This window comes from Gossypium raimondii, chromosome 13 (assembly GCF_025698545.1).
Source record: "Gossypium raimondii isolate GPD5lz chromosome 13, ASM2569854v1, whole genome shotgun sequence".
NCBI classification, from domain to species: Eukaryota; Viridiplantae; Streptophyta; class Magnoliopsida; order Malvales; family Malvaceae; genus Gossypium; species Gossypium raimondii.
Window position 1 is genome coordinate 55,408,307 of NC_068577.1, and position 25,037 is coordinate 55,433,343.

At 33.1% G+C, this 25,037-nt stretch overlaps 3 protein-coding genes across 8 annotated transcripts; 2 read left to right on the forward strand and 1 right to left on the reverse strand.

The window, feature by feature from the left end:
* Window positions 1–81: 81 nt before the first annotated feature.
* Window positions 82–16,517, reverse strand: LOC105781327 (sodium/pyruvate cotransporter BASS2, chloroplastic). Of its 6 annotated transcripts, none has more exons than XM_052626572.1 (13): window positions 16,182–16,517; window positions 15,969–16,077; window positions 15,315–15,432; window positions 3,874–3,915; window positions 3,675–3,788; window positions 3,506–3,568; window positions 2,812–2,939; window positions 2,035–2,116; window positions 1,458–1,509; window positions 1,265–1,362; window positions 1,019–1,177; window positions 506–595; window positions 82–413 (listed from the first exon to the last, which is right to left on the reverse strand). In XM_052626572.1, the coding sequence occupies exons 2-13, from the start codon at window positions 16,034–16,036 to the stop codon at window positions 336–338; spliced, it is 1,092 nt and encodes a 363-aa protein (XP_052482532.1). In that variant the 5' UTR covers window positions 16,037–16,077; window positions 16,182–16,517; the 3' UTR covers window positions 82–335. The 6 variants fall into 6 exon arrangements, with proteins under 6 accessions (XP_052482532.1, XP_052482530.1, XP_052482529.1 ...); XM_052626570.1 differs by having other exon boundaries at window positions 15,969–16,084; XM_052626569.1 differs by lacking the exon at window positions 3,874–3,915 and adding an exon at window positions 15,187–15,228 and having other exon boundaries at window positions 15,969–16,084.
* LOC105781325 (disease resistance protein RGA2) lies at window positions 11,719–14,561 on the forward strand. The gene has a single exon (XM_052626564.1). It carries the CDS (start codon window positions 11,821–11,823, stop codon window positions 14,341–14,343), a length of 2,523 nt encoding a protein of 840 aa, XP_052482524.1. The 5' UTR covers window positions 11,719–11,820; the 3' UTR covers window positions 14,344–14,561.
* A 3,295-nt stretch (window positions 16,518–19,812) lies between the features above and the next one.
* Window positions 19,813–22,632, forward strand: LOC105781324 (probable inactive receptor kinase At2g26730). The gene is made up of 2 exons (XM_012605857.2): window positions 19,813–21,265; window positions 21,514–22,632. Exons 1-2 carry the CDS (start codon window positions 19,972–19,974, stop codon window positions 22,104–22,106), a joined length of 1,887 nt encoding a protein of 628 aa, XP_012461311.1. The 5' UTR covers window positions 19,813–19,971; the 3' UTR covers window positions 22,107–22,632.
* Window positions 22,633–25,037: the final 2,405 nt, after the last annotated feature.

Here is a 25,037-nt window from a genome sequence, read left to right on the forward strand (position 1 = left end):
AAAAATGACTTGCAACAATGAAACTTTGTTCTTCTTTTTTAAAAAAATGTCTTTGGGGGTCTTCGAAAAATCATATCCATATCCGCAAAAATCAGAGCAACATTGTTTGCATTCAAGAAAAATGAAACTCAGAAATGTATTTGATGAAAGTTCAATGATGTAATTTGATGAAATTATTCATGATTGATTTACAAGCAGTCGCTTCGTATCTGTGATTCGACTCCTAAGCTTATAGCCCCTCGACTGCTTTGTATCCGTGATTTGAATCCTAAAGCTTATAGCCCCTCTTCAAGCTACGACCTCTTTTGTGCCAAAAGAAAATAGAAGCAATCTTGTCATTCCTTGAAATCATCCTTGTCATCCAAAGGAATTGGTCGGTTCCTCCAAAAAACAGCAAGGCCACTCCCTCCAAGCTGCATCAAATTAAGACAACCTCAATGGAAATGCAAGAAAATGGTGCAATGCTGGGATTATTGTAAGAGAAAAAAAATGGTCTTGTACTTACCGCCATGAAAACAACACTAACAGCAGAAGGAACCATTACAAGGGGATTAGTGAAATGTTTCTTGGCAAGCAAGAAACCAAGTGCAGAGCTCTGTGCATGTATAAAACAGAATACAGTCATCAATAAGCTCCACATGAAACTTTTGGTTACCCCGATTCTTTATTTTCTGTAAAGTACCCGTGTCCGATATTTATGTTTGACACGAATTTGAACATGGATATGGAGAATGGCCCTCTAAATATAATTGGAAAAAAAGTAAGAAATCATCATAAAAAAAAAGTAAGAAGAAATCATCATACACATGTTGGATGCATACTCCAACACTAGTCCCGAGTCCCAGTAAAACGAAATATGATGCATTAGAGATTTAAAAAGAGAACAATTTATCATTCCCTAAGGTTTTCTTTATTTACAAGGAAAGTTCCAAACATCAGTCGTGTTTTTCCTGATTACTTAAAAAGTTTCAAGAAATCAGATGATGTCTTGATATTTGTAATGAAGAAATCTTGTTACCTGCATTCCACATTCAATGGATATGGTACGAGAGGTGGATTCACCGAATGATATTTTAGAAACCCAATAACCAATTGCAAAAGCAGCAGCATGTAGGAGAGCAACAGGGAATATTAGCTGAGCTCCTTGGGTTTTCAACACTTCAGACACTAGGCCAATCTAAAGGCATGAATTTAGTTCTTTGTGTGGAAATAAGTTTCAGTATATTGTAAATATAGTTCATGAAAGAACGTCCTAAGAACTTACAGGGCTTGCACAAAGAAGAGTAGTCAGAACAACTCCGATTAATGGAGTCACTGAGATGATTTTTGAAGTGAATTTGGGAAAGTATTCATTGGCCAAAACTGCCACAAAGAAAGGCATTTGAATCATATGATTGTGTGCTAAGATTCATTAGATTTCATGATAATTGTAAGTGCAAAGAGTAACCTTCGATTACCTCCGATAACTGTTGGAACTAACACAACCTGAAAAGTGCTCAATGCAAGATCCTGCAAAAGATTTTTGGAAAAAAAAATCATTGCATTAGTGGAATCACCATAAATGAGAAGGTTAAAAATGACACTTTGAGATCTTTATCATCACTATAACGTACACTTCTAATGTCTTAGTGGATAAACAAGTCTAAAAAATTTGGTAGAGAAAACAAAGAGGCAAGTCCCATTATTGTGTATGTCAGTCATTGCACTATGCTCATGGTCTTTCTGGGATATTTGGCGAAAAGATCGGAGTACATTGATAGTGTAGTTAGTGGAAGTTTTTCAAAAAAGTTATATTAACTCTACAATACCAAGGTGTCCATGAGCATGGTGTAGTGTTTTCTCATGTTTCAGTCCATGTTAGTTCTAGTAGCTTATGAATTTAAAAACATGACTAAAGCCATGAACAAATGAGATATGTCTCCGATGTCAGAATAACTCAAAGAGATATTTAACCACTTTGACTTCTACACTGCATGCTACATGTATTCGCGAATTTTCTATGAAAAGACAATTATCTGATAAGAATAAACATACTACAGCTTTCACAGGAACAAGCTGACCAGCAAGTAGCTTTGTGAGGAGTGGTGTCATAACTATTGCTCCAATAGTTGAACACCTGCAAATATTCCAAAGGAAAATGGGGGAACTTTGAAGCTTGTTGTTTAATTTCAAGTTTCAGAAATATTGAAAATGCCTTAACAAATCTTTATGTCATTAAGTTAGTATACAAACGTAGTTCATGTTTGTAGTAAATTGTCCCATTAGTTATCATTTCAGTCATGCAGGTCAAAATATAACATAACAAAAACTAATTCATCCTCATAACCCTATATTGTTTGAAATAGAAGGCACTTTTCAGGCCAAGTTTAACTTCAAGGACATCATATGAAAATTGACAAAAGGTCCATCAGGTGTTGAACCAGTCAAATCTCAAGTTCCTAGTCCAACTGGTTGAATATGATGATTTCGTAACTTTTATGTCCAAAAGTCAATTTAATGTTAAAAAAATATCAAGTATAGCTGATAATTAACAAAAAAAGAATTCGAATTAATAGTTCAAATCTCATCAACTATAAATAGAACTTTAGAAAAATATATATATATCTGTTCTTTTTAGTGGACAGACAGATTTTCGACAAGTTTGACCATTACCCAATTTTTATATAGTCACTGGACTAGACAGGTTATACATTCCTGTTTCAACTGTTCTGGTTTCTTATTCCATGCCATAGGTAAGTAAAATATCACAAGTCTACACTATCAAAAACAAGCCCTTATATAGTTAGATGCATGGATGCAGTTTGATCTTACGTTGTCATGAGAACAGAAAGTGCCACATTCCCTTTAGATATATAGGTTGCAACATTTGATGCTTGACCACCTGGGCAGCATGAGACCAAAATAAGACCAGTTGCAAGAGGAGCAGAAAGTTTCAGTGTCTGAAAATCAAATTAGATGTTGTTCAGGATTCACTTATTCAGACAAGCTTACTAGGAAGCATTATAATGATGATGAACGAAATTTTATATATATACCAGAATCGACATTACAATGAATTTTACAAATGACGAGTTTAGACAACATTATGTCATATTTTATGCAGTTTTCAACCAACCTCTTTAATGGGAGATTTCTGAATCTATTAATAGCACAAAAGTTTTAACCAGTACTCTATAACTCAAATCAAATAACACAAAGGTCATCGTTGTTTGAAGTAATGTGTAATCTCTTCTTGCTATGAAGATGAAGTTTATCTCCACAATAAGTATAACCTATGTTGGACTTTTAATGTGAGAGCCAGATACATGTATCTGTCTGGTACCCGTATCTTCAAAATTTCCAAGTTTTTTTCATGTTTTGGAGGGTCCTTGGAGAGATATATCTCCATAACCGTATTTGAAACTGTGTTATACATGAGGAATTCAAGAAAAATAAAGAATCATAGCAACATAGAGTTTAACTCAACCAGCCTTAAGTATTGAGGCAAAAGCAAAATACGAATTACCGTTGCAATAGCAAATCCTAGCATAGGCTTGATTAGGTATTGAGCAAGAAAACCTACACCTACCTGCAAAATTGAAAATCAATACCATTAACAATGTAAACACTAAAACAAGTTCATTTATTTGTTTTACCAGCAATCTACCAACTCATGTGTGAATATTTTGGCTTACAGTCCATGGATTCCGTAGACAGCGTCTGAAATCTTCAAAGGTTAATGTCAGTCCCATTGAAAGCATGAGGAAACCTAGGCCAAGGGTGAAAAGATCTGTCTCTAACCATGTTACCTTTAGCATGGAATAAATGGTTAGGTAGCTAAGCAGCATTTGAATCATTGTTCACTAAAAGCAATACGAAAGAACTGAACTTTACCGCAGCTGGCTTGTAGATGCCAACAATAGCTCCCAAGGTAACCTGTTCATTAAATTATAGTTATAATGTAAAATTCAATACAAAATGCAGAGAGTTTTATCAAAACACTAAGAAAATCAACACACACCCACACTGGGAAAAGAGTTGTCAAAGTTTCAATTATTCTCTCGTACTGGTTCATCCCTTTCGGTGTCGGACTATCTCCGGAAACATTAGCAGCAGCCTTGCATTTAACTTTGGAGTTCCTGGATATAGAGATCATATTAGCAAGCAAATCCATGAATATTGGAGCTAAAATGACATGAACTACCAACTTCATATGTTGCTCAGAATCTTCATTTCCCCTAAATCACCCCTATCCAACACTCAAATTGGACATGTATTGGATATAAGTATGGGAGTATGATACCACAAATATATGGGAAAAATTAGAAAAAAAGTGAGCATATTTGGGCATATACTCATACGTGAAACTCACCTTCCAGTCCACGTAACCCTACTAAAGCAGGTATTAGTCATTGGTGAAGGGGCAATAGTAAGAAAAAAAGGAAAAAAGGTAAATGGGAAGTTTTAAACAAACATGGGAGACAGGTTAATAAAAATCAAGCCAGCGACCTCACAAGGTTCCTGAAGGCAAACTACTTCACTAACCAACAATTTGTTCTTTTTAACAGTCAACTCTATGATTGTTGAATCAGCCAGCTTTACTTCCTTGGGATGATCAAAGCAATGAATTTAACAGTGAAAAATGCAGTCTCGAGATTTTATAAGAAAGAAATCGCATTTAATCAAACACCTTGTGCTCAAAAAACTACCTTGAATCTAGAATAATGGAGGAAGGGGCTAAAAGAGCAGCAAGGGGACTATTTGGCTTGCTTTGCATTGACCAACCATTTCCATACAAAGAAATCCCAGCTCTAACATCTGAAAATTTCACATTCAAAGAAAATAAGAAAAAAATCACAAACAAATCCATTGGATAAACAATAAAAAATGAAGTCAAATCAACAAAGACAAAGAAAAGTTACCTAGCTGAGCTGACAGTACCCTTCTTCCAGGAATCAAGGACCATGGTCTTCTACGTATTACAGCTTCATATGCATGCAGATTGGTATCTGTGACGACAAATCTAGACAAAGCTGCCATCGTTAAAAGACAAAATAAGGAGCTATAATCTAAACAAGAGACGATTTTCAAGGGGTTATATTTGATTTCAAGGGGTTGAATTATGAAGGGTTTTTTTTTTAATTAAACCGAGGTATACAAGAAAATGGGATCAATCCCAATGTTATCGGTTAAGTCATCATCTTGTTGCTGCTGTCTTCTGGTTTTTCCTGTTGACAATTTCAGTGATATTTTTGTCGTTAGGTGAACTTGTGAGACCGACGATTCAACCGGAAATATGTTCTGCTGTTTATGATGTGGTGAAATACTGTTATTGTCCTTGTAATAAGCATAACTTGTGGATTTAGTCCAATACTTTAATTTGGTCAGTTTTAGTCCCACAGTTTTCCAATTGATCAATTTTACTTTAGTCTATTTAGTTAAATTATGCTATTAGTCTTGCACTATGCGTAAGGTCGTAGATTTAGTCTACTTCTCTAATTTGATCATTCTTAGTACCTAAAATTTTTGAATTTTAAAGTTTCAATTTTGACGCAAATAACAACTATTAAAGTCCTTAATAAACTTTTTGTGAATAATATGTGGAAATGCGATAATATGTTTAACACATAAGGTTTTAGAAATAGCAAAACTTAATGAATTTAACATCTATTGTTTGATCGGGACTAAAATATTAAAATTCAAAAAGTACAATGACTAAAATGACCAAATTAAAGTATAAGGATAAAATTCATGACTTATATATAGTATAGGGACTAATAACAAAAATAACCTTTTAATGTATTGGAAATGAATATGGAATACAATTAAAATTTTAATTAAATAAATTATTGCGAATTTAATAAAATTTAAAATTTACTTTAAGTCAATTTAATATTTTAATAATAAAATAAGGTTAAACTCATGCAGAAATATGTTTCTGATACAAATATGGGACACCAATATTATACAAAATATATTGAAGAGCTGCATTTTATTTAATTTTGTCCCTTTAAACCAGCTAAAAGTTCAAACATTAGGGTTAAAGTATTTGGAAGGTCCTTCTAGTGTAGAGATTAGATTAAATTAGTCCCTTTATTATTTAAATGGATTGATTTAGTCCTTACACTATTAAAGAATTCAAATAAATCTAAATTATAATAGAGTTAATATTTTCCGTATAATAAAGCGTCTTGAATTTTTTTTCAATTGCAGTTCAATTCTAAATGAACATTTCATTTATAGAGCTATAAAAATTTTAAAAATATTAACTCATTAAACAATAAATGTTAACTCTATTCCAATTTGACCTTATTTGATTCTTTTAATAGTACAATGACTAAATTGATCCGTTTAGTAGTAAAAAACTAATTTGATCATGTATCTATGATAGAGGGGCCTCTTAAGTACATTCACCGGCTAAATAGTATAATGTAATAATAGTCTTGTGTAATTTTTAATAGATTTGTCTAAGGGTTGGATTACTCATCTAAATTTAAAGTCTTGTTCGATATTTAGGAGTAGGGGTGTTCAAATTTCAGTTAAAATCAAATTAACCGGCTGAACCAATCTAATTCAATTAATCTATCAATGAGTCGATCTAATTTGGTCGGAGGTCAATTAATGATTTTTTGGAAGCTTGGTTATCGGTTAATTCAGTACGAAATTAGGTAATTAACCGAACTTAATTATTAATAATACAAGTTATATGTAGTTTTAATTCGGTTTTAAACTGATAAATTACCCTATAGATAGCGGTGAGATCTGAACCCGCATTTCAAAACTTTCGTTTCAGTGTTTATTGTTTTTTCGGTTTAGGAGATAGACTTCATCGTCTCACAAAATTATATTGGCATAAAGTTAAAAAGAGTTTGTTGATTCAGTATTGATAGCCATACAGTTGGAAATACCGAGTTGATCGTTTATCGTATTCAATCTACTGAAGAACACATTGACATGTCCAATTAAGTAGTTAGTTAGATTCTGTTAGGAGGAAATAGCAATCAGTTTTGAAACGGTTGGGCCATTCTAGTTCGCAAGGTTATCGGAGTTAAATCGTAGACTCGTGTTTCGTAGTTATTCATTCAATAAAGGTTAGTTGTTGGACATTCTTGCAATAAATTTACACATAGAAAGGTTAATAGTCCAAGGCATCCTCGATTATTATAATTGACTTATCGATCAAAGGAGAAAACTTGCTATTAAAATACTTATCGTAAATTTAGTCATATATGAACCCTAAATAAAATACTTCTTATACCCGTTAAAACCAGGGCAATTTACCAAAAAAAACCTTTTTTTAAAAAATTACTGAAATGGACCCGATATTTTATTATTTACCGGAATGGGTCATTTTCCGGCAAATCGCGTCCACGTCAGCGCGTTTGGTTGACGTGGCAATAAATCGCGTCCACGAGGGGGCGATTTGTTGCCACGTCGACAAAGCGCTACATTGACGTACGCTGATTTGCCCCCCCCCCAACAGTCCAAAAAAAACTATAAATACCCCTCACACCTTTTTTTTTTTCACAAACTAATCCCTATCAAATTTTCTCTCAATTTCCTCTAAATTTCCTCTCAATTTGCTATCAAATTCCTTCCAAATTTCTCTGAAATCCATATTTAATCTCAATTTGCTCTAAAGTTCCTCTTAAATTTCTCTTAAATCCTTTTTATATATATATATTTTTAAAATTTTTTAATTTTTTTAAACCGTAAAATTTTGTACTATTTCAGCAATGGCTGGAGAATTGACTCGTCTTGATAAGCATCACATATCGGTGGAACAAATGAAAATGGTAAGCGTTAAATTTAATTTTTAAATATTATTTAAGAATTTTTTATTTATGCATTTTTAGATAATTATTAATTTATTATTTGTTATAAAAGTCTGTAGATCGGATATTGGAATGCAATATCCGGAATATGCATGGTCCTCCATCACCGTTGGTAGAGAACTACCTGCGGGAAGCGAGTTTTTGGCACGTGGCGACTGTACTCGGTAGGCCGGGGATGTAAGGTGAACCCAAAACTAATCAGTGCGTTGATCGAGAGGTGGAGACCCGAGACGCACACATTCCATCTTCCATGTGGAGAGTGCACTATCACTCTGGAAGATGTCAGTCTGCAATTGGGATTACCGATGGACGGTTACCCAGTCACCGGGTCTGCCCAATCTAGCGATTGGGGAGCGGTGTGCTACGAGCTTTTGGGAAAAATCCAAAAACCTAACATGGGAAAAACGGGCAAATCGCGTCCCCCGTAACGCGCTACGTCAGGAAATTGCAGCCACGTCAGCAAAGCGCGCTGACGTGGCTGCGATTTCCTGGCACGTACCCTGACATCGCGCTGACGTGGATGCGATTTGCCGGAAAATGGCCCATTCCGGTAAATAATAAAATACCGGGCCCATTTCGATAAATAATAAAATACCGGACCCATTTCGGTAAATTGATAAAAAAATAAGCTTTTATTGGTAAATTAGCCTTAAAACCAAACCATTTATTTATCTAACTTATATTTATTTTGGTAAAAGAAGACTTATCTTTTAAGATTTAAAAGGAGGTTTAAATTTTATTTTTCAACCATTTAATTTAAAAAATATTTTCTCAATCCAAAACAAATATTTAAATTATATTACCATATATAATTTATGAATTTTATTTAAATAATATTTTAATCCATATACCTTTTAATGGGTAAACTATCAAAATAGTTATTTTGTTTACCTCAAGTTACATTTTAGTTACTATTGTTTGAAATATTATATTTTAGTCACTTACATTAACATTTTTTATGAAATCATCACTCTGCCGTTAAGATTTGTTATTTCTCAAATGATAGTCCAATATGACAGTTAAAATGGGTTTTAAATGTCAACGGTAAAGTGACCGTTCTCTTTGTAAAATGATAACAAAAGTAATTAAAAATAACATTTTAAATGTAAATAATTAAAATGTAGCCTAAATCAAATAAAAATGTTTATTTTGATTGTAATAGCCAATTTTGGATGGCCCGATACGGATAATTTAAAAACCAGAAACAAAATTAAAAGTCCAATAAACATGTCCAGTTTTTTTTTACAAACTCAAAATCAATACAGCCCAGCAAACTAAACCCTATTAACCTAGCCCAAACCTAAACCCATTAAGCCTAGCCCAGCAAACCAACTTAGCCCAAATCCCAACCCGATTGCAGAAACCCTAGCAGCAAACAACTTCCAACGCCGCAGCCACCAAGGCCTTCGTCCCCACGTGCCGAGCCTTTGCCCTCGCGCGCTCCTTCGCACGTGCGCCACCGCTAAATGCCACGCCTCCATGCGCTGCGTCGATCCACGCCACGTTACCGTACGACCTCTGTATACCTGCAAGAAGGACAAACAAACGAAAAAGGCAGAGAAAGCAAGCAAAAAGAATAGAAATCGCCAGCAAATCAGAAAAAATAGGAAAAAAATAAGAAAAATGTAAAAAAGGGATTCGGGGGGATTTCATTTTTTTGATCTCGGCCTATAAAACAAGGGTAGAACTTTTTTGTAAGGGGTTACAGAGACAAAAAACGCAAAAAAAAAAGCATACACAGATATTGTATACAAAGCATTCAGAGAAATCGAAAAGAAAAGTGTTTTGAAAGGTGATTCCTTTTTGATTTTTGAGTGTTATTTTCCTTTTTTTTGGTATTCGTCTTCCTTTTTATTATTGTAAGAGGAGAGTAAAAAGGAGGGAAGGAAAAACTCACCTTCGAGGTGGGAGCACCGGATCCTGGTTCACTCCGCCGTAATTGGAGTTCGGACTGGGCGAAGAGGGGGCTGAGGCGGCGCGACTCTTCAATGGAAGGGGATTAAGTTTTAGGGACTTTTTTTTATTTCTGTTTAGGTTAACAGATAGGGTTTTAAGGTGGGCTTAGGGGGAATCACAAAACGACACCGTTGAGGTCGGATTCAATGGCTCTGAAATGGTGCCGTTTTAAGCCGCGACCCGATGACCCGACCCAGACGCGGCTAGATCCCCGTGTTCTGGCGTAGGGAGGGATATTTGCGCGACCAGTCCTTCCCTTTTCTGGCATTTTTGAATCGGTGGTCTTCTTTCTTTTCGATTTAGCCCCCATATTTCGTTTTTGTTTCATTCCGACCTAGCTTGCAACGCCGCGTTTTAGGGAGCGGGATATTTCCCAATCAGGCCCCTCATGTAATACGCGTGTTGCAGCATGGTCCCCCGCTTTAGCTTAATTTTATTTATGCTCGGTTAATTCGATTCTGTTTGTGATTTAATCTTTCTTATTTTTTTTAGGAAATTATTGTTATTTTTATTTTTATACTTATTTTTATTATTATACTTTCTCTATATATTTGTTTTATATATATAAGTAACTATACATCTTTATAGAAAGTTAATTTTAATAAAAATACTTTATGTTTTTATATACATGCATATAACATGATTTCTTTTTCTTAGTATACGTGTATATATATATAATAATATATTATTATTTTCAAATGATATTTTCTTATGAATGAAAACTTTATTCCTTTTAAATTTGTTATTTTATTATTTATTTAACTTTTACACATTATTACTAGGTACACACTATTATTTCTACTAAGTTTTATTTACATAAATTAGAATGTAGACATTAATTTCAAGTTATTCATTTTTATTTTATTTCCTTATTATTTCTTTCCTTTATCAAATGGTATCAAATATTTGTATTATTCATTGTTATTATTGTCCTTTTGTTTTTAGTTGATTATGAATTTATGGGTTGCTTAAATTTTTTATGGATGTTTGTATAATATGATTTAAATCAATGTCGTATTGGCATATTATTCGTTTAATTGCTTCTAGTTTAAGTTTGAATTATTAGATGTATCGTTATTCAATCATGTTCCGTTTGTAAGAGTTGAATTTCATTAAAGCTTCATAATCGTTTTATTTTATAAACTTTCCAAAAAAGCTTGGTATTCATAGTTCTTGAGAGAATTGTACCCTAATTTACTGAGCTTCAATTTTTCTAGACGAATTTAGGTATCCAAGTGTTTATTTTATTTAAACCATACAATTTTAAAATAAAGCATTTAAGATTTCAAAATGTTGGATCCTAACTTACTGGATATGACATTTTGTTATCTCGATTTTAAAATAAAGGCAATATTCGGTGTTTAGGAATTTTAAGAAATTGAACCCTAACTTACTGGGTTTTGATTTCTCGATTGACCCAAATAACTAAATATCCTTCTCAAAACGTATGAATTTTTAAAACTTAAAAAGACGAATCTAACTTCGAAGATTGAATCGTTGCACTCTAACTCACTGAGTATGACGATTTATTTCTTTAAAGTGGGTAGGTCTTATTTTCCAATTCGATTATTAAAATTCTCTTTTCAAAGGATCGTATTTTAAAATCCTTTTCAAATTCTCGACACTAAGACATTAAACAATTGATTCGGTACCAATTTTGGGCGTCACGAGGGTGTTAACCCTTCCTTGTGCGTAACCGACTCCCGAACCCGTTTTCTCAAATTTCGCAGACCTAAAATTATTTTCAAGGTGATCCGATCACACCTCAATAAAATATTGGTGGCGACTCCCAGAACTTTCATTTTTAAAAGTCGATCCCGTTTGTTTTTTCAAAACTTAAAAATGGTTTCGACATTGATAGTTTACCTTCTTTCTTTTTTTTAATTTATCAACACAACGTAGTTAAGTTCCAGCAAGTAAACTATGAAGCCCAGTCAACAATCAAAAGCAGATATTTGGCTGAAAAAAATAAAATCATTATTGAGTGCCTCGATCATTCATTTGCCTTCCTTCCCCTCAGTCATTCAAGCTTTGCTCTAGAAATTCAATTATGGCGGAAACGTTTCTGTTCAATATTGCAAAAAGGGTTCTCGCCAAAATTGGCAATCTCTCTGTAGACGAAGTTCGCTTGGCGTTTAATGTCAAAACCGATCTGAAAAAGCTGGAGGACACCATGATCAGCATTAAAGCTGTGCTCTTGGATGCCGAGCGGCAACAGCACCAAAATGAAAAGCTGCGCCTCTGTATGTGGAAGCTCAGAGACATCTTTTACGATGCTGAGGACGTTATTGACGATTTCAAGTGTGAAGCTCTCCGGAAACAGGACGCCATCAATCATCGCGACAACAACTTAAAGGTGAGAGTTTTAGGTTCCTGTTGTTTGCCTCTTTCATTCTCTTTAAAAATGAGTCATAAAATCAAAGACATCAATGGGAGACTAGGCGAACTTGCCACTGAGTGGAAAAGCTTTGATCTAAGACAGTGTAGCGACAATCGACATGTTTTTCGCAGAGAGACCATCTCTTTTGTGGATTCTTCTGATGTTATTGGTAGAGATGAGGATAAAGAGAACATTATTAGTATGTTGATGAAGCCAAGTGAGGCTCGAAATGTCCCTGTCATTCCCATTGTTGGAATTGGGGGTTTAGGAAAAACCACGCTCGCTCAATTAGTTTACAATGATGATCGAGTTACTAGCCTTTTTCCTTTGAAGATATGGATCTGTGTTTCTGAGGAATTTGATCTTTCTAGATTGCTCAGGCTGATTATTCAGTCTGTAAATAAAGGAGAAAGATGTGATGATTCAACACTTGACGCCTTGCAAGCTCGTTTGAGAAGCCTTTTGACTGAGAAGAAGTTCTTGCTCGTCCTGGATGATGTGTGGAATGAAAATAAAGCAAAATGGGTTGAGTTAAGAAATTTGTTGAGATCGACGGATGGATTTTCTCCAAGCAAAATTATTGTCACCACTCGGAGTTTGAACGTGGCCTCGATAATGAGTTCAATTCCCCCTTACATTTTGAAAGGTCTCCCTCTTGAAGACTGTTTGACCTTATTTACAAAATGGGCTTTTAATGATGGTGATGAGAGACATTATTCAAATCTCATTAGAATCGGGGAAGAGATTGTGAAAAAATGCAAAGGGGTTCCTTTGGCAGTAAGAACATTGGGAAGCCTACTGTTTCAGAAAACGGATGAATCTGATTGGATCTATATAAGAGAGAGTGAAATATGGAGACTTGAGCAACATGAAAACGATATTTTACCAGTGTTGAAGTTGAGTTACAATCATTTGCCATCTCATTTGCAACGATGTCTTGCTTTTTTGTCCTTGTACAAAAAGGATGAGATCTATTATAGTGATAGAGTTATCTATCTTTGGATGGCAAATGGACTCCTTGAGCATCCAAAGCAAAATCAAGAGCGGGAGGATGTTGGCAAACGATATTTGAATGAATTACTGTCAAGGTGCCTCATCCAAATGGAGCAGGATCTGGTACATGATCTTGCATTAGATGTGTCTCAAAAAGAATGTAAAACAATGAATTCCGAAACAGAAACGGTTGATGAAAATGTTCGACATTTATTATTATGTGATGAGAAGTTGGTTGAAGTTCCACGTGTTTTGGGGGAAATGAAAAATGTTAAAACAGTAATTATCCAAGATGCTTCAGAGGCATCAAAGACTATTCATGAATCACTTATAAATCTATGTGTCTCCAATTTCAAGTATCTACGAACATTAGAATTAAGGGATTCACCATTAAGCGCTTTACCGAATTCCATTGGTACCTTGAAGCACTTACGAGACCTTGACTTGGCCAAATGTGAGGGTATACGTGAACTTCCGAGGTCTTTCTATAAGCTTCGCAGCCTGCAATTTTTAAATTTGGAAGGTACTGGTTTGAAGCAGTTGCCTGACAGCGTGCAAAGGTTGATTGAGCTTAGACATCTAGTAATAACCATTAAAGCTACTCATTTGAAAGAAATACGAGCAGGATGTTGGACTTCTCTTCAATACTTGAAATTGCATTATTGTACAAAATTAGAATGTTTGCCTGAAGGAATGCAGTATCTGAAGTCACTTCGGACACTTGTCCTGAATGATTGTGTTAAACTTGTCTCATTGCCAAGGAGCCTGAAATTCCTAAGCAAGTTAGAACACCTTGAAATAGTTGGTTGCCTTCTAATCAATTTGAAAATGGAACTAGAAGAGGAAGAAAAAGACCTTCAGTTAAGCCTTAAAACTCTCTCACTCTTCGTATTACCTGCATTAAGAGATTTGCCACGATTGCTTCTTCAAGGATCTTCTTCCACTTTGCAGCAATTACGAATTCAGTTTTGTCAAAACTTGTCCGTTCTACCAGCATGGCTACCGAATCTCACTTCTCTTCAAAAACTTGAGATTTTTAATTGCTTTAATTTGTGGGATCTACCGGAGGGAATAGACCGCCTCACCAACCTTAGAGAATTGAGAATTTACGGATGTCCGGAGTTGAGCAAAAGATACAGAGAAAATGGGGGTGAAGATTGGCACAAAATTGCTCACATCCAAAAGGTTGTTATTTGCTAATGAAGAATGAGGTATGTGGTAAAATTTTAATTTCTCTATCAGATTCGATTCCATATTATCTTTCAGTTGTAATTCTAAGAAGTGAGCTGTTGCTTTGGATATGTATCAACTTTTAGCTTTATGCATATTTACCTTTTCTCTTTATGGTTTAGCATCAACTAATTGTGTTTGTATTTTTTAGTTTAATTTTATTAATTGTTTATTTTGTGATGGAGAAATGATGCGGTTGTTATAAAATTGCGTAGTAGAGTTGAGAAATGACAAGAAAGAAAATAAAACATTTGAAAAAAATGTACACATCTCTCTCTTATTCTCTCTCCATTCACCATTCCAATTTGAAAGAAATAATTTTTCAAAAAAAAGTACCGAGGATCTACACACTATGAAAGTATCCACATTCGCATTGGTTTTTTCTGAAGATTGAACACAATTTAGTTAGTTCAGTTGGAACAAATTGCCGTTATTTTTGAGTTTGTCTTAATATATATAAAAGTAAGAATTTAATTTTTTTTTGAATCACGATAACATCCTTTAATGTTCATTTAATTACTAAATAAACATTAAATAAATAATTCATTTTTCTAAAAAAATAATAGAATTTTTCTTCATTTGAACTATATGGTTAAAAATATTAGATAAAATCATATCAATAATTCTTTTTATAATAGAGTTCTTATTGATTTGAGTTACACAGTTGAGTGTATTAATTATTAATAATATATATTATTTTAAATCAATTATCATTTAATTAGTGTTACCTTTAGCATGGAATAAATGGTTAGTTAGCTAATCAGCATTTGAATCATTGTTCACTAAAAGCAGTACGAAAGAACTGAACTTTACCGCAGCTGGCTTGTAGATGCCAACAATAGCTCCCAAGGTAACCTGTTCATTAAATTATAGTTATAATGTAAAATTCAATACAAAATGCAGAGAGTTTTATCGAATAAACTAAGAAAATCAACACACACCCACACTGGGAAAAGAGTTGTCGAAGTTTCAATTATTCTCTCGTACTGGTTCATCCCTTTCGGTGTCGGACTATCTCCGGAAACATTAGCAGCAGCCTTGCACTTAACTTTGGAGTTCCTGGATATAAAGATCATATTAGCAAGCAAATCCATGAATTGGAGCTAAAATGACATGAACTACCAACTTCATATGTTGCTCAGAATCTTCATTTCCCCTAAATCACCCCTACACTCAAATCGGACATGTATTGGATATAAGTATGGGAGTATGATACCACAAATATATGGGAAAAATTAGAAAAAAAGTGAGCATATTTGGGCATATACTCATACGTGAAACTCACCTTCCAGTCCACGTAGGTGAAGGGGCAATAGTAAGAAAAAAAGGAAAAAAGGTAAATGGGAAGTTTTAAACAAACATGGGAGACAGGTTAACAAAAATCAAGCTAGCGACCTCACAAGGTTCCTGAAGGCAAACTACTTCACTAACCAACAATTTGTTCTTTTTAACAGTCAACTCTATGATTGTTGAATCAGCCAGATTTACTTCCTTGGGATGATCAAAGCAATGAATTTAACAGTGAAAAATGCAGTCTCGAGATTTTATAAGAAAGAAATCGCATTTAATCAAACACCTTGTGCTCAAAAAACTACCTTGAATCTAGAATAATGGAGGAAGGGGCTAAAAGAGCAGCAAGGGGACTATTTGGCTTGCTTTGCATTGACCAACCATTTCCATACAAAGAAATCCCAGCTCTAACATCTGAAAACTTCACATTCAAAGAAAATAAGAAAAAAATCACAAACAAATCCATTGGATAAACAATAAAAAATGAAGTCAAATCAACAAAGACAAAGCAAAGTTACCTAGCTAAGCTGACAGTACCCTTCTTCCAGGAATCAAGACCATGGTCTTCTACGTATTACAGCTTCATATACATGCAGATTGGTATCTGTGACGACAAATCTAGACAAAGCTGCCATCGTTAAAAGACAAAATAAGGAGGTATAATCTAAACAAGACACGATTTTCAAGGGGTTATATTTGATTTCAAGCGTTGAATTATGAAGGTTTTTTTAAAATTAAACCGAGGTATACAAGAAAATGGGATCAATCCCAACGGTATCGGTTAAGTCATCATCTTGTTGCTGCTGTCTTCTGGTTTTCCCTGTTGACAATTTCAGTGATATTTTTGTCGTTAGGTGAACTTGTGAGACCGACGATTAAACCGGAAATATGTTCTGCTGTTTCTGATATGGTGAAATACTGTTATTAGTCCTTTTAATAAGCATAACTTGTGGATTTAGTCCAAATACTTTAATTTGGTCAGTTTTAGTCCCACAGTTTTCCAATTGATCAATTTTACTTTAGTCTATTTAGTTAAATTATGTTATTAGTCTTGCACTATGCGTAAGGTCGTAGATTTAGTCTACTTCTCTAATTTGATCATTCTTAGTACCTAAAATTTTTGAATTTTAAAGTTTCAATTTTGACGCAAATAACAACTATTAAAGTCCTTAATAAACTTTTTGTGAATAATATGTGGAAATGCGATAATATGTTTAACACATAAGGTTTTAGAAATAGCAAAACTTAATGAATTTAACATCTATTGTTTGATCGGGACTAAAATATTAAAATTCAAAAGTACAATGACTAAAAATGACCAAATTAAAGTATAAGGATAAAATTCATGACTTATATATAGTATAGGGACTAATAACAAAAATAACCTTTTAATGTATTGGAAATGAATATGGAATACAATTAAAATTTTAATTAAATAAATTATTGCGAATTTAATAAAATTTAAAATTTACTTTAAGTCAATTTAATATTTTAATAATAAAATAAGGTTAAACTCATGCAGAAATATGTTTCTGATACAAATATGGGACACCAATATTATACAAAATATATTGAAGAGCTGCATTTTATTTAATTTTGTCCCTTTAAACCAGCTAAAAGTTCAAACATTAGGGTTAAAGTATTTGGAAGGTCCTTCTAGTGTAGAGATTAGATTAAATTAGTCCTTTATTATTTAAATGGATTGATTTAGTCCTTACACTATTAAAGAATTCAAATAAATCTAAATTATAATAGAGTTAATATTTTCCGTATAATAAAGCGTCTTGAATTTTTTTTCAATTGCGTTCAATTCTAAATGAACATTTCATTTATAGAACTATAAAATTTTAAAAATATTAACTCTGTTAAACAATAAATGTTAACTCTATTCCAATTTGACCTTATTTGATTCTTTTTAATAGTACAATGACTAAATTGATCCATTTAGTAGTAAAAAACTAATTTGATCATGTATCAATGATAGAGGGCCTCTTAAGTACATTCACCGGCTAAATAGTACCATGTAATAATAGTCTTGTGTAATTTTTAATAGATTTGTCTAAGGGTTGGATTACTCATCTAAATTTAAAGTCTTGTTCGATATTTAGGAGTAGGGATGTTCAAATTTCGGTTAAAATCAAATTAACCTTCCGAACCGATCTAATTTGATTAATCTGTCAATTAGTCGATCTAATTTGATCGGAGGTCAATTAATAATTTTTTGGAAGTTTGGTTATCGGTTAATTCAGTACGAAATTAGGTAATTAACCGAACTTAATAATTAATAATACAAATTATATGTAGCTTTAATTCAGTTAAATAAACATTATCAATTTGTTGTTTTTTTATATGTTTTATACTTGTTTTAACCAAAAAAATAAAAAAAATATATAAGTTTTGGTTAATTTGATTAATCGACCGAATTAATTGAAAGATTTCAGTTCGGTTAACAATTAAATGATTAAAAAGTTCGATTAATTCGATTAATACTAATTCAGTTCGGTTAACCGTTTGAACACCCCTATTTAGGAGATTTTGAACAAAAAATTTAAGTTCAAAAAAATGAGCTTCACAAAAGAATAATAAAATTAAAATATGAGTTGAGTTTGGACTCTAACATTTAAGGCTCTAGTTTGACTTAGTCCAATCTATTTTAGATATTGTCATATATTTTGTAATTTATAATATATAATTTTAAGTTGTTTCTATTTAAAATTTTAATAAAATAAAAAATTCTTAAATATTTAACAAAAAATAAACTTTATAAAAATTAAAAATAACTTGGGTGGGTCTAGGCGAAGCCACAAAATATTGTTGGAAGGTCGAAATTAATTTGTATATTTTTATGATAATAAAATACAATTTTACCATTTAATAGTCCATATCTTTATAATATTTAAACAATTAAATTAAATATTTATATTTTTAAATCACTAATGTAAAAATTTACTATTGATGCGGCCTTAGGACCTGATGAGCAGAGCTGGTGTGGCGAATCCCAAGGTCCGCCGAGCTTCGACTAGTGAGGAATCAACGTAGCAACAACGCCAACCAACACCCTTGTGAGCAAGGGAGAGGAGAAGCACTTCAAGCCAAAAAGAAACAACAAAAGAGACCCAAGAGGCGGTTGAATAACCAAAGCATGGGATGGGCAAACAAATGTTGGTGAATTAATTAGACACTAAATTAAGAAATTATTAAAAGTTTTTTTTTTAATTACAAAGGGCATTTTTATCTCTTTACTTTTTTATATATAAAATCTATAAAAAATAACTTAAAATAAATTTATAAAAAATACTTAAAATTAAGACACCATGGCATTTAAAGTTATACCATTTCAACAAAAATTAAAATGAGGTTTTCTCATCAAACAACAATTCAATAGAGTTAAACCGAAATACATATTAAAAATAAACCTTCCTAATTTCTCTTTAATTAATCGAAGTGTAAGGAAATGAATTAACTCATAAGAACTGATAGTTAAGCTTAAGCAATACAGCTTCACAAAGACCTATAAATATTAAGATGAATAAATTGGTGAAATATAAGTCCATTCTCCATTATTTTCTTTTGATATCTTCACCAACTTAAAACATTGAAAAATATTTCAAAGAATGAGTGTGATATTTGGTAATAATTTTATAGGGTTGCAACCCACCAACATTGTAACCTACTACAAGTAAATCCCAATAACTTTTTATAAATATACATTCACCTTAATTTTTCTCACAGTTTAAGAGTAAATAAATGAAAAATAAACCAAGTGGCGACGAATGAAACAGACCATGGCAGTAACGAAGAGCGGCTGTCAAATGCTAGTTATTACTGATTGACGAGGTCTTGAATCGCCTGTTAATCACAATTATTATAAATCAAGTGATAAATCGGGTCTTATAATTAAAAATATAATAAGAACGAAAATGATAATTATAAAATATAAAATCAAAACGTGTACATTGTTGTACTTTATAATTATAAAATGATAACAAGGAATACTTATATTTGAATGTATGACATATGCCATCTATTTTTTTCATCTATAAAATGGATGGGATTTATTAACTTAACCCAATTTTATATTTTTAAAAATTAATACTTATCATATAAGTAGTAATATTTTTGGAGGCCACTGAATACAATGCAGCTGTCTTTAAAGTTAAAACAGTTCCCTTCCACATTACGTTCCTCTTTCTTTTATGGGTTCTCACCGGAAAATCGTTTCCGGTTCCGACTAGCCACCGAAGGAAACAACGGCAACTTAAAAGAAAACCATTTCTTTCCTCATTGTTTTACTACTAAAATCCCATCATGCCGGTCGTGAATTTTGTCTGTGTTTTTTTAGTTTCAGTTGTGATGTTTAATTCGAGAGTAAGCTCAGAACCGGTTGAAGACAAGCAAGCTCTACTTGCTTTCATTTCGGGAATTAGACATGCCGACCGGGTTAAATGGAATTCATCGACCTCAGCCTGTGATTGGTTCGGTGTTCAATGCGATGCCAACCGGTCTTTCGTCTACACTTTACGGCTCCCCGGTGCGGCCCTCATCGGTTCGATTCTGCCCAATACAATCGGTCGGTTGAACCGACTTCGAGTTTTAAGTCTACGAGCAAACCGTTTGTCCGGTGAGATCCCTGCCGATTTCTCCAATTTGACTCAGCTCCGTAGCCTTTATTTGCAAGGTAACGAGTTCACCGGTCCGTTCCCACCTAGTGTGACTCGTTTAACTCGTTTGACTCGCCTTGATCTTTCTTCTAATAATTTCACCGGTCCAATTCCTTTGGGTGTCAACAGTTTGACTCAGTTGACCGGACTCTTCTTGCAAAATAACAAGTTTTCCGGTTCTCTCCCGAGCATCGACTCGGACGGTTTAAACGATTTCAATGTGTCTAACAACAACCTTAATGGTTCAATTCCCGATTCGTTATCTAAATTCCCCGAATCTTCATTCGCCGGAAACATTGGGCTTTGCGGCGGTCCACTCCCGCCATGTAACCCATTTCCTCCATCTCCATCTCCGACCGAGCCCATTCCGCCCACAACTTCCGGTCAAAGCTCGAAAAGCCTTCCCACCGGCGCCATCATTGCCATTGCCTTGGGGTCAGCAATTGTTGCGTTACTGTTATTACTATTCCTCATTATCTGCCTCCGTAAATGGAAACGGAAGTCACCAAGGCGGCAGAAGGCGATACCATCGACGACACATGCAAGTCCGGAGGAGGAGGCGGGGACTTCCTCGTCGAAAGATGATATAACCGGAGGCTCAATGGAAATCGAAAGGATGATGAATAATAAGCTCGTGTTCTTCAAAGGTGGCGTTTACAGTTTCGATTTGGAGGATTTGATGAGGGCGTCGGCTGAAATGTTGGGAAAAGGCAGCACCGGAACGTCGTACAAGGTGGTTTTAGCGGTGGGGACCACGGTGGCAGTTAAACGGTTGAAAGACGTGGCAGTTAGTAAACGAGAGTTCGTAATGAAGATGGGAATGTTGGGTAAAATCATGCATGAAAACGTGGTTCCTTTGAGAGCGTTTTATTATTCCGACGAGGAGAAATTGCTGGTTTATGATTACATGCATGGTGGTAGCTTGTTTGCGCTGCTTCAAGGTAAATTATTTCATTATTTTGCTCCTTGCGGCTCATATTTGAAAAGAAAAAAAAATAGGTATTTTTTGAGCTTATTATTATTTTTAAAATTAAAAAATGTATTTTTTAATAATTTAATAATAAAATAATTACTTTATATTAATTAAATATTCTAGTATCTGTGTCATATATATATTATCATACTTCATATTCTCTTAATTATAAGTTCAAGTGAGTAAATTTTTAATTATAATGTAATAACTTTATAGGTAGCAGAAACTCGGTTCGTACACCGTTAGAATGGGACCACCGGATAAAAATAGCCCTAAGCGTGGCTAGAGGCCTCGCGCACCTCCACAGTTCACAAAACATGATCCACGGCAACATTAAATCTTCCAACATCCTTCTCCGACCAGACCACGAAGCCTGCATCTCAGAGTTTGGTCTTAACTCTCTTTTCAACACCAACACTCCACCTAGTCGCATCGGGGGTTACCAAGCACCTGAAGTAATTCAAACCCATAAAGTTACGGTGAAATCAGACGTTTATAGTTTCGGGGTGTTATTATTGGAATTATTAACCGGTAGGGCACCAATCCAACCATCAATAACTGAAGAAGGGTTTGATCTTCCGCGTTGGGTCCAATCCGTGGTTCGGGAGGAATGGGCCGCCGAGGTGTTTGACGCAGAGTTAATGGCATACCACAACATCGAGGAAGAAATGGTGCAAGCGTTACAGATTGCAATGGTTTGTGTCTCAACAGTGCCCGATCAAAGACCCGTCATGTCGGAAGTGGCACGTATGATCGGAGATATGATCGATAGAGGGGGAACAAATGGCGGTACGGCAGCCGCCATATGATCCGCTAAACAATGAAACAAAATTCAAAGTGTGTTGACCTTGAGAAGCCAACAATGGAGTTGAAAGTTTCAATTAAAAAAAAAAATCAATTCCATTTGCAGGCCATCTATAAAACGTTAAATGCTTGTATTTGATTTATTTTAATTAATTAATTAATTTTTTTTAATTGAGAGTTGGAAAGGTCGGCTAATGTACAAAGTGGAACCCCGGTCGTGCACTGGTTGATGGGTGATTACTGATTAGTTCATGATTTTATTATTTTAACACTTAATTAATCTAATTAGAATCTGTTTCAAGGATGGAATCAACACCGTTCAAGACCAGATCAGAGGCCTGGAGATGTTACGCGTGGCGAAATGGTGAGCTGGCTAGGCCGGCTTTTTGTCTTTTTCTTTTATTTAATTTCTAGAAAAAAAGAAATGTGAAACAAAATAGGGTGGAGGGGAAATTTGAAAAAATAAAATAAAAATCTATTTTTTGTGGTGTTCAGGTTACTTTTTATTTAATTTAGATGGATTTCAGTTTTTTTATTTAAAAGATGAATACTATAATTAATTGAATAAAGTCGAATACATTCGAGTATCAATTTATATAAATTATAAGTGATTTTTTTTCAAATTTTATTTTAATTTGAGTTTCATCATATTATATTTATTCTTATTTAAGTATATTCTAATTTAAGTTTAGTTGTATTTTGTAATGGTTTATCGTGATTATAGCTATCCAGGTGTGTATTGTTTATAATTATAATTTTATTTGTATTTATAAATTTTTAAAATGTGTTTAATTGCAATTGCAATTTCAAATATATATATAAATTAATATGTATATCTAAAATAGTGAAAAAAATCTTAAATTTTTTCTTTCTTTTTACGCAATTTGCTTCTTCTTTTTTGTTTTGTTTAGCAACAGTATCAACATTTTAGCTAGCTATCGCTCGCCATTTTTTTCCTCCCACCAACCCTCTCCGTCATTTTTCTCCTCATTCACTTTATGTCGTGGCAGAGCCAAAAGGGGTTGGTAGGGACCCCGACCGCCTTAAAATAGAAAATTTTCTATTTAGGCCCTTTATAATTTATAAAATTTTAAATTAGTAATAGTAAAATTATAATTTAGCCCCCCAAAAATAATAAAAATTTGATTTAATTCGTTAAAAATTATAAAAATAAATTATTAAAATGATGAAATTATATTTTTATTATCGTAAAAATATACAATTTAATTCTCACCCCCCAAAAAATTCATTTTGGCTCCGCCACTAACTCCATGTATCTTCTCTCTTTTTAGTTTGCAAATATATTTTGTGGGTACCTTTATTATTTTCACAAGTTGTGATGGACAAATGATGATGCTTGTCGTTATTGAAACTCCACCAGCCATCAGCTGTTTCTCTTGAAAAGTAGGTAGCTCTTCCTTGGTTTCCTAATCTTTTTCTATTTTGAGAGGATTTTAGAATAATAAATGATTTCATGAGTTAATTTGGACTCTTGTTGTCTTAAGTTTTATATATTTTTTATTTTTATTATTTTCCCTTGTTTAATAAGTCTTCGCTTTTAAAAATTGTTATCATCGTTAACAAAGTTTTGGCTTCAAGCAAAATGTTAGAGCTAATACGGATATAAACCACAAAACACATTATGAACTCAATAAAAATTCATATAATATGAATATAAAAATATTTTAAACACAATTATAAGATAATAAAATATACTTAATTGCTAAATCTACGAAATAGAAACATAAATATATTTTGAGCTTTTACAAGGATTTAACTTTTGTGTGATTCATGAAAAAAACCTTATAACCGAAACCTCAATCCAATTAATTTATGCATTTATCTATAATGAATATATTTTAATCTCATTTCGAATTTTAATATTATTTTTATAATATTTTTATCCAAATTAAAACTTTTTTAAAATAAATAGTTGTCTAAAATAGCCAAATAGGCATATTGGGCATTGGATTCTGCATATACAACTGGGTAATTTATTCCCATTACAACTCACCTAATCTTTGTGTTTTTCACCCCACAAACACACTTCACCTAAACTCTTTTAAGGTGCCATATAACTTAGGCTTTGGCATATATATATACATTATTTTATAAATATGTTTAGTTTGAAGTAAATAATAATTTTTTTATGTAAAAAAATTCATTCGTTAAATATATATTAATATAAACATTATTTTAGATCAATATGATAGAGACATCGGATTAATTCAAAATTTTATATGTATGACGAGTATAATTATAACATGAAATTCAATAGTTAGATTCTTAAATGATCAATCATAAAAAAAGTTATTTAAGGGTGTAACCATGTTAATTTTATATTAATGTAATTGCATTCATGTGTACACTCAATAATAATTTTCCATGCTGTTGGTTATTGTGTTAATTTTGTTAGTACGATGTTTAAAATACTTATAATTTTATCTCAAACCTTTAAAAATGAAAAATATCACGTGCTTAAACACATTTGAGCTCAAGAGTGTGACTAGAGGGAGCAAGTAGATCAGTTTCAATCCCTTATCGATAATGAGTTGCTGATTTTGTCCCTGTCTGAACCCTCCTCCTTCAAATTGTTACAATATCAATAATAACCCGAATCAACATTAAAAAAAAATCATACATTTAAAATATATTAGAATAATTATGTTACCATAAATACACATTGAATGTGACCATATGAGTCATTGAAAATCTCACCAATCTCATATTTGATGTAATTTATGATAATTCATTTAAATCAAATAAAATGAGTGGAGGGTTTGATTGAAACAATAATAAGGTGAAACACTGAATAAGGGAAGGTGGTTGAACATCATCTAATTCCTAAGAACAAATTAATAAAATATAAATGTCAATGAATTACTATACAGAAAAACCACAAAATTACAGCCTAAACCATTAATCTCATTTTGTCT